Raw genomic sequence first — 10,510 nt, 5'->3', positions numbered from 1 at the left:
TGAGAATTATGTAGTGGAGGACTCGGGAAATTTCAACCACCTGGGGTTCTTTAGCGTGTACCTATATCTAAGTACACGGCTGTTTTCGCATTTCGCCTCCATCGAAATGGGGCCGCCGTGGCCCGGATGCGATGCCGCGACGTCCTGCTCAGCCGCCTAAAACCATAGCCACTGAGCAACCACGGCGGGCAACCATTCATATGAGATCTTCAGGCCCATCTTCTTTACTTGCATTTCCTGGAAGAAGCTTTAACATGTCACCACTTCGCATATTGGTAACCATAATAAACATAATTTCGTTTCACACATAAAAACTGCATCAAAGAAGGCTTTTGGTGTGAGGCATGGTTACTGGAATTTACAACAGACATGCAATTAACATGGGCGTCAGTTTACAGGCGGACTGCTTATTTCTGAACATTTCTAAACCATTCAACCGTGTTGCTCGTTTCAAATTGACAACTGAAATTTCTGTGCTGAAACTTGACTACCGAAGTTTGTTATGACTGCACAATTTTCGTTTTAATCGTGAGCGATATACCTGGATTGATCCCTTCAAACCTTCCCCATCTTATGTTACATCTGGTGCGCTAAAAGGCAGTGTTCTCGGGCCTTTTTATGTCTATTCAGGATTTATGACCTTTTGGATAACATATCTTCTCGCGTACGAATGCTTGTGGAGAACACCATATTCTATCACGAGATAAATCGCACTGATGTTCATCTAGCGCTCGAGGGATACGTCGAGCTTGCTATTGAATGGTGTAAAACGAGGCTCATGACTCTAAAGAGATCAAATTTTAAAACGACGTCGTTCACAAGTGAACCAATCATATCGCAGTTTTGCTGCCACCTTGACAACAGTCTTGTAACTAACACTATAAATTATAATGATTTAGGCATTTACCGCAAACAGAAATTAACACTCGCTTAGCACATTACACGGGACTATGCCAGTGCGGCCAAAATATTGGGATTTTTTTATCGGCATAACTTGCACAGTGCACCTTTTGCCTCGAAAATTTTTCTGGCCTACTTAACGTTGAATCGACCGCGTGTGTCCGGCTCTCCAGTCTGGTCAGCATATTATCTACCACGTTGAAGTGCTTGAACAACTTCAACACAATCATCAATAAAAATCCAATTCTTTGTGTACAAAAAGTCTTCAGCGCACGAAGAGCAGGAAAAAATGGCTCTATGGGAACCTAGTTAGCTTCCTTCAGAGCTTCGAAAAGCATGTGAGGCGAATAGCAAAGCTGATATCTCCAGCATATCATTAAAGCTCGTGTTCCTCTCCGTCTTGAAATAGGGCAAGTCACCTAGTTCTTGTAGTCACAGGGCTCAGTCAAGCATGCCTACAATCAAGTTTAAGCTATCGCTACAGACCTTAAACACTTGACGTGACATCGCATTGTTATCATTACTACAACAAGTCATTCACTCTGACGATTCATCCCTACCACGCATCATTCTGCACGATAGCCATACCGCGTCTTCACAACACGCAGATTGCCAAACTACATCGGTTGTGCCCACATATTCAGTGTGACACAGATACTTTTTACCACTGCCACATGCTATCCGCCTCTGGGACAATGCTCCCTATGATATTGCTTCAGTTACGAATCATACCGCTTTCCGCAGTAACTTAGCCAAACATTTTTCAGCTCACAAATAGTAGTTATTTCTTCGCTTTTGGTATTCCGTGTGTCTTCTTTGGACATACTTTGTACATATATACTTGTTTACAATTCCGATACGCGTCACTTGGCCCTTTTGTGTTGTTTCCAGTTTTGTTGCTTTACTGTTGTTAATATTTTTATGAAGATTGTGCCAACATCTTTTAATTTTGTTTTGCCGGTGAAGAGATATTGGCGTCTTTGCGTTTATTGTTCATTCTGTTACGTTAGTTTGCGAAAGTTCTTGCATACCACTTAGTAATACTAGCAGCGACAAACTTGATTTCTCGCACTTTCTTTTTTGTTTGCGCTTTGCTGTTTTACTTTATCTTTTCCTATAATTTGTCAGGCTATATGTTTAAGGTTGCTTGATCGTTTGTTTCCTTGACAATGCTTTGTAGCGGAACTGTCGGCAAGTGTAATTGAGCTGTACCACTCACTCACCTCACTCAATGTCACTCTCGAGGCCGGTGAGGTGTTTCTAAACAAATAAATAAGTTATATTTTTATCGTTGTTACACTTCACCGCTTCTACAGTGTTTCTCCTTGAACGTTTGCTCTTTTCAAATTTTAGATTGATATGCATCTGTTCTAGTTCATCTTGCTCAAAGCGCAAATGGTGTTGCACTTTCACTATCCGAGGCGTTTCTCGAATCTTTCGTCCGTTTTATGTTGCTACCCTTCTTCAAAAGCGTTTCCTGCTCTCGAGCTGCAGCTGCCAGAACTGCTGCCATTTCCTCTCCGCACTTCCATTAGCTCAGGTTCCCCACAACGGTGTTTATAAAACTGTGGCGTTCCAACTGTAGCCATGGGACGTTTTGTTGGATGCGCAGCTGTTTTTACGTCTCATTTCCGGCACTTTGCTCTGCAGCTTACCTCCAAATGTGCTCAAAACCCGCGTCTTTTATGAAACAAGAACATAGCAAATTATTGTGTTGACTTTTGTTCTATTCCTCTGGACACGCACATGCTAAATTGTGGCATGCAAAAATAAAAATCAAGATACTGCAGCGGGCACTGCTTAATAGATGCGTGCCATCAACTTCAATCAATTTTGCGTCAGTTGGTCACTGACAATGTAAATACCTTTCAATTTACCGACTCCTTTGCCGCACTACATGAACAGCATCCATAATTATTATTTTTATTTTTAGTCTGCTTCCTAAAGAGAAGCAAGCAGGCATTCTGCCCCTTTCGGAGGCGGCGGCCATTCCTCTTACTAAATTTTTTCTATTTTCTATACGTCTCTAAGCCCAATAATATTATTTATAACAATAGTAATAACTGAGTTGAAAATGCTTTCTCCCAATAAGCTTACATTTAATGTTCCCTTGAATTTCCGACAACAGGACCAAAGAATAAATGCTCTTGTTTAGCATATTCCATTTAGGAAAAGTGGAATGCTTGCGACGAACTAAATGCGTTATTTAGCAGCTGATGAAACGTCGTCTAAATAGGAAAAATAAATTGTACTTGCTTCATTCGGTCGAATACAATATATGGCCTTATTCATAAACGCATATAGTGCCTGCACGGTACGCACCGATGTGGTTATTATTGGGTCTTACAAGAACGCTCAAGGATTTCAACAAGCGTGTTAAGTAGATCAGTATTCTTACAACAGTGACAAAAGTAAGGTTACGGGAGTAGATTTCGTTGACGAATAGTGAAGGTAAGCAGAGTGCGCAGTTTGATACAGAAGAATGATCGTCTTTTGCATGAAAGCTCAGCAGCTCGACTTGTGGTTCAGGAATGGTTCTGCAACACTGCATACGCTTGCTAAGTTTTTTTTATATCTAGATGGGGGGCGAGGGTTGGTAGTAGGCACATTGCGCTGAAGTAGCGTCGACCTGAATGCGAGCGAACCTTTATGTGACAGCATCTAGCGAAACGCCCAACAGCACAGGGAGGCTTTCCTAAGTGTATAGCTGTCACTGCTATTTGGCCATTTAGGAATTGCGTCGCCACACGCAATATCGCACCAGCTGCAACATGTGCAGCAATAGCGGATGCGATGCGAACAGCAGACTCCACAATCTCTCGTAGGTTTTACATTGTGGAATGCGTTTTTGAGGGCTTTGCGCATCAATCGCGCACTGTGCAATGGCCTGCCTGAGCTACAGAAGCATTAGGCGAGTGTCAACTTGGTTTCCCGTAATTGCCCCTAAAGCGGCTGTGGTCAGCGACGAGATGCTAGCCAGCGTGGCTGGCCTGGGTAAGCTCCACATTTTCTTACAGTCAGAAGCTACACGAATAAGTAATGAATGCTATCGCGTGGCTGGCGCCTTTCCTGAATTGCTGCCTGTGAAATATTGTTGCCAGTTGGAAGTACAATTGACCTCAGCATATTTCTTGTCAATGAATTCTACCATCGTTTCATCTGAGATGAAGGCTATAGTGACGTGCCGAGAGCTTTACAGATCGAACAAAACATTGTACAGTCTTTTGATGTATGTAAAATATCTAGTGAACGGGAAGTAAAAAAGAATATGCAAGATGCAGTCCTTATATAGGTGACCTCATCACTCCACTGTATCTGACACATTAAAGTACCCAAACAATAAACAACTCACCTTTTCAGAGTGGCACTCTGTTGAAATCAGCGGGTAATAGCCGGCGTAAGAACGATACGTCGTGAAAAAAGTTTCAGGCGGGAAATGTACACATATTGAAAAGGACTGCGGCTTCATATGCGCATTTTTGAAACGCGCGATATTTCTCGCCGTACTGGTTAAAGCATTTCCCGCTAGAAAAGTTGCGCATGCTGCGCGTTTTCTCAAGTTCTTATTATGGGAAGTTTTTGATGTGCTATACATGCAATTAGTGTTATTTTTTCCTGGCATAGAGTGAAGTTGGAATGAGTTTGTGTGGTTAACCAGACCTGCTATAGAGCATAGTAATTCCGCTACCTACTAATATAGCATGAAATTCAGCCTCTGGCACTATAACAGACCAACATACCGTTGTGCATTGATTGTGAGAAGAAAACAGCATGAGGACAATGAATTATGCTAAGCCCACACAAACAGCAGGTTGCCAATATCCCTCAAGAGAAAAGTGTATAACAGCTGTGTTTTACCAGTGCTCTGGGCAGAAACCTGGAGGCTTACGAAAAAGGTTGTACTCAAATTGAGGACGACGCAACGAGCTATAACAGGAAGAATGATGGGCGTAACATTAAGGGATAAGAAAAGAGCAAATTGCTTTAGGGAACAAACGTGAGTTAATGACATCTTAGTTGAAATCAAGCTGCAGCCATGGCGTAGAGGTAGAGCATCCGCCTCGCGTGCAAGAGGACCGTGGTTTGAATCCCGGTGCTGCGCAATTTTCCACCGGATTTTTAAAAAAATCCGCGTGTTTATAAAATTGCATAAACAAGGCCTGCAGTTCCGCCTGATCCTGGTGACCAGAACCGGTAACGCACTCCCTCACCATAGCAGGAGTGGCCACCCTGGTGCAGTACTCGGCCACAATCTCTTATGACTACAACAATCAAACCCCGGCCCTCACTCCCCAGCAGCTGTCAAGCAACTGACCACGGTGGTGGTCAGACCTGTGACGCAGCAGAGGGTGCTAAGATTCCCTGGATCCGGACAGACCGCCGTTGGAATCTGAACCTGGCATCGTTTAAAGCTTGAACGTTATCTAGTGAGGCGAGCCTAGCAGTGGTATTGGGGGAATTAGAGGGCAGTAAATGGGATATAATAGGGCTCAGTGAATTTAGGAGGACAAAAGAAGCACGTACAGTCCTAAAAAGCGGGCATGCCTTGTGCTACCGGGGCTTAGCGGAGAGATGAGAACGAGGGATAGGATTGCTGATTACTAAGAATATAGCTGGCAACAACAGGAATTCTATACGATTAACGAGAGGGTGGCAGGTCTTGTTGTGACCCTAATAAGAGGTCCAAATTGAAGGTTGTACAGGTCTACGCCCCTACATTGAGTGATTATGACCAGGAAGTCGAAAGCTTCTATGAAGACTTGGAATGAGCGATGGGTAAAGTCGAAACAATGCCAAAGTAGGCAAGAAGCAGGCTGGAGACAAGTCAGTAGGGGAGTATGGCATTGACACTAGGAATAGCAGGGGAGAGCTATCAGTAGACTTTGCAGAACATAATAGTGCGCAGATAATGAATACCTTTTTCCGCAAGCGGGAAAACCTTAAGGTGACGTGGAGGAGCCTGATTGGCGACACTAGAAATGAAATAGACTTTATGCTCTGCGCTAACCCTGGCACCATACAAGATGTGGACATGCTCAGCAAGGTGTGCGGCAGTGACCATAGGATGATAAGAAGTCGAATTAGCCTAGACTCGAGGAAGAAACGGAAGAAACTGGTACATAAGAAGCCGATCAATGAGTTAGCGGAAACAGCGAAAATAGAGGAATTCCAGATGAAGCTACAGAACAGGTACAGCCGCCCTGATTTTTAATAATATAGCGCGAGCGTCGACTGAACTGCTGGTGAGGGCCTTATAACGGCGATAAGCGTGCAACAAGAGCGTGCAACAAGGCGAGTGCAACAAGGCAACAAGGCTCGTGCGCGAACTCTCGCCTTGTTGCACGCTTATCGCCGTTATAAGGCGCTCACCGGCAGTTCAGTCGACGCTCGCGCTATATTAATAAAAATCAGGGCGGCTGTACTCGGCTTTAACTCAGGAAGAGGACCTTAGTGTTGAAGGAATAAACTACAATGTTATGGGCATCATTAAGGAGTGTGCAATAGAAGTAGGTGGTAACTCCGTTAGACAGCATACAAGTAAGCTATGGCAGGAGACGAAATATTTGAACAAGAAACGCCAACGTGTGAAAGCCTCTAACCCTACAGATAGAATATAACTGGCAGAACCTTCCAAGTTAATCAACAAGCGCAAGACAGCTGACATAATGAAGTATAATATGGATAGGATGCAACATGCTCTCAAGAACGGAGGAAGCCTAAAAGCAGTGAAGAAAAAATTAGGAATAGGCAAGAATCAGATGTATGCGTTAAGAGACAAAGCCGGCAATATCATTACTAATATGGATGAGATAGTTCAAGTGGCTGAGTAGTTTTATAGAGATTTGTTCAGTACCCGTGGCACCCACGACGACAATGAAAGAGAGGATAGCCTGGAGGAATTTGAAATCCCCCAAGTAACGCCGGAAGAAGTAAAGAACGCCTCGGGATCTATGCACAGGAGGAAGGCAGCTGGGGAGGATCAGGTAACAGCAGATTTGTTAAAAGATGGTGGGCAGATTGTTCTGGAAAAACTGCCCACCCACTATACGCAATGCCTCATGAATTTCAACATACCGGAATCGTGGAGGAACGCTAACATAATCCTATTATATAATAAAGGGGACGCCAAAGACTTTAAAAATTATAGACGTATCAGCTTACTGCCCGTTGTCTAAAAAGCATTTACTAAGGTAATCGCAAATAGAATCAGGGACACCTTAGAATTCTGTCAACCAAAGGACCAGGTCCTTAGACTACTACTAAGACTACTAAGGTCCTTAAAGGCTACTCAACAATAGACCATATTGACACTTAGGTGTAATGTTGTGTTGAGTACTGTGTTTTCAATGTCAATATTTTGTTGTATTGTGTATTAGATATATCCTTTTGTAACATCAATCATCTGTATTTCCATCATTTGTATATTCCTTCCCCCTGCTCTAATGCCCAACATTGGGCACTGTAGGTATGTAAGTAAATAAATAAAATACATAAATAAATCAGGTGATATACAAATGTGCGTAATATAACCAACCCTTATACAGTAAACTCTCAGTTGTACGAACGTAGGTTTATCGAATATTTCAGAACAACGAAAACAACTTTTTTAAAAATCCCAGGCAGTTTTTTTTATAGAGTCTATGCAAAAATGTTTCACTTAAACGAATTTCGGAACAGTCATTATTTCAGTTTAACGAACTCGCTCAGAGAACCAAGGCTTATTTTTACGATCAGAACCGATGCCCGCCCTCATCAAGCCACTGCTCCAGCGCCAATGTAAAGTAGCTGGCGCTACAGTGCCCCTGGGGAAAAGCGGCGGTGCGGAAAACAAACGGCAACGAGGCATGGCACGAGGCATCGCCCGCACGAAACGAGCAAGCATGTAATCTCGGAGGCCATGAAGGAAGTAACATAACTGGCGCTTACAGCGCCGCCAAAGCAAAGCAGCGATCTGTCACACCACAAACCACGTGGTGTGTGTTTTTTTTCCGACCGGCTAGTTGTGGCATGGTCGTCGTCTCTTTCTTTCGAAGAAGAAACGAAGAAGACAAAGAAGAGGCAACTGCCGAGCCAGTTTCAAGCCCTATAACTTTAGCGGAGGTTGTAGGGTACATTGGAAAGTTGAGGGACCTTGTGTCTCAATAGCAACCTGTGCCAGGAGAAGTGTACAAATACATTGACTCTTTGGACAGTTTTGTTACTTCCTGTGCTTTAACAGTACAAGTGCCGAAGATTACACTTTCTTTATCTAAGTGAGAAAAGCAGCATTATAACTGTTACGAACCTTGTAGTTGTTGATATGTACAAATTTCATTTCACACATTTCTTACACTATGGATGCCATGTCTTTTGCTGCATGAATTGCGCTTCAAATTTTCGACTCTGTATGCCATGTCTCATGTTGGTCTAGTGAATATTCAGTTTAGTGAACCTTCAGTTAAGTGAACTATTTCCTTCGGTCCCTTGAAGTTAACTCAAGAGAGAGTTCACTGTATATAGCTTTCATTGATTACGAGAAAGCGTTTGATTCAGTCGAAATCTCAGCAGTCATGGATGCATTGCGGAATCAGGGTGTAGACGAGCCGTATGTAAATTTCCTGAAAGATATCCATAGCGGATCCGCAGCCACCGTAGTCCTCCATGAAGAAAGCAAGAAAATCCCCATAAACAAAGGCGTCAGGCAGGGAGATACAGTCCCCCCAATGCTATTCAAAGCGTGTTTAAAATAGGTATTCAGAGACTTGGATTGGGAAGAATTGAGGATGAAAGGTAATGAAGGATACTTTAGTAACTTGCGATTCGCTGATGATATTGCCTTGCTTAGTAACTCAGGGGACCAACTGCAATGCATGCTCACTGACACGGAGAGGCAAAGCAAGAGGGTAGGCCTAAAAATTAATCTGCAGAAAACTAATGTTTAACAGTCTCGGAAGAGAACACCGGTTTACGATAGGTATCGAGGCACTGGAAGTAGTAAAGGAATACATCTACTTAGGACAGGTAGTGACCGCAGACCCGAATCATGAGACTGGAATAATCAGAAGATTAAGAATGGGCTGGGGTGCGTTTGGCAGGCATTCCCAGATCATGAACAGCAGGTTGCCGTTATCCCTCAAGAGAAAATTGTATAACAGCTGTGTCTTACCTGTACTCACGTATGGGGCAGAAACTTGAAGGCTTACGAAAAGGATTCTACTTAAATTGAGGACGACGCAACGAGCTGTGCAAAAAATGACAGGTTTAACGTTAAGGGATAAGAAAAGAGCAGATGGGATGAGAGAACAAACGCGAGTTAGTGACATCGTTGTTGAAATCAAGAAAGAGAAAGGGGGGGAGGCATGGGCAGGACATGTAATGAGGAGGGAAGATAACCGCTGGTCATTAAGGGTCACAGGCTGGATTCTAAGGGAAGGCAAGCGTAGCAGGGGCGGCAGAAATATAGGCTGGCGGAAGAGGTTAAGAAGTTTGCAGGGACAACATGGCCACGATTAGTACATGACCGGGGTAGTTGTAGAATTGTCGGAGAGGCCTTTGCCCTGCAGTGGGCGTAACCAGGCTGATGATGATGCTGCTGCTGCTGATGATGATGATGGAACAGACTTTACTTGACCAGAGCGTTACGTATACCCGCACTTTATTGGAGTACTCTCTCTTCTGTTGAGCACTTGAGTGGCACCGAAATTTCCAAAATGTTGTGGGGGAGGACGTGACCTGAGAAAAATTAAATGTTGTGCCTAATCCACAAATGAGACAGACCTAACATCTAGACCCAGTGCAGGATGATGCACCGGTGTCAACTAGCCTGGAGACAAGGTCTTTTTCGAAATTTCAAATTTATTTCGGGTTCGCCGATGCTAAGCATCTGTCTACTTTTGTACCATCAAATAAGGCAGTTGGAGGTACTGTAATTCACGCCGGCAAAGAAAAAAGACGCCAATATAAATCTTGGAACAAGAACGGTGAGGCAAGTTACCGCAGGGCTATGTAGAGCAGTAATAATGCAGAATTAGCAAAAGAAGACAGAAACTAAACATAATTACGCATATTCAAACAAAACCGGAACAAACGCTCCACCAGAAGAGTGGCTTCACTCAAAAATATATATGGGCCGATCTCAAAGATTATGCCTTTCAAAAATGTGTGCTCTTACCGAAGCTCGTGCAGTGTTAAGAGCAAACCGTATCATAGGCAAATGCGCCCAGTATATTGGGTGTGAACGCTGTCAAATTTATTTTTTTATTATGGACGGTAACGTCCCTACTATACTAAAAAGTTGTTTTTATATTTTTGCTGATATGCAAAAAGTGCTGACCATGGTCGGGCGAGATAATTCTATCATTTCCCTAGTGTTGTTTAACTTCGAATTTCTCAATAATATACGTGCAACTAATGGAGAAAGAAATTAAAAAACTTCAGGAGCTGCAAGCTGTTTCGCAGCTTGCCGCTGATTGAAATATAAAATTGTCCCGCAACCACTTAGTCTTTTCTGATTTTGAAAAGCAACTACTAATTTGTTGACATGGGATTGGTACATCAAGTAATCTGAAATATTTAACATCTGAAGAAGCGGTTCAACATATTCCAGGTCACGTCCAACTTTTAGTACAGA

General features: G+C 43.2%; 1 protein-coding gene across 1 annotated transcript in view; it reads left to right on the top strand.

Moving 5' to 3' along the window:
- The first annotated feature begins 3,726 nt into the window (after positions 1–3,726).
- The window catches only part of LOC142591564 (glutathione hydrolase-like YwrD proenzyme), a 69,607-nt gene continuing 62,823 nt past the window's right edge, over positions 3,727–10,510 (top strand). The window contains exon 1 of the mRNA XM_075703876.1: positions 3,727–3,894. Within this exon, the coding sequence (XP_075559991.1) occupies positions 3,783–3,894 (112 nt within the window). The 5' untranslated portion in view covers positions 3,727–3,782. The remainder of the gene's footprint in view (positions 3,895–10,510) is intronic.

The sequence above is a fragment of the Dermacentor variabilis genome, chromosome 8, assembly GCF_050947875.1.
Source record: "Dermacentor variabilis isolate Ectoservices chromosome 8, ASM5094787v1, whole genome shotgun sequence".
Lineage (NCBI taxonomy): Eukaryota > Metazoa > Arthropoda > Arachnida > Ixodida > Ixodidae > Dermacentor > Dermacentor variabilis.
Note: the sequence above shows the minus strand (reverse complement) of the source record. Positions and strands in the feature narration are given on the sequence as shown.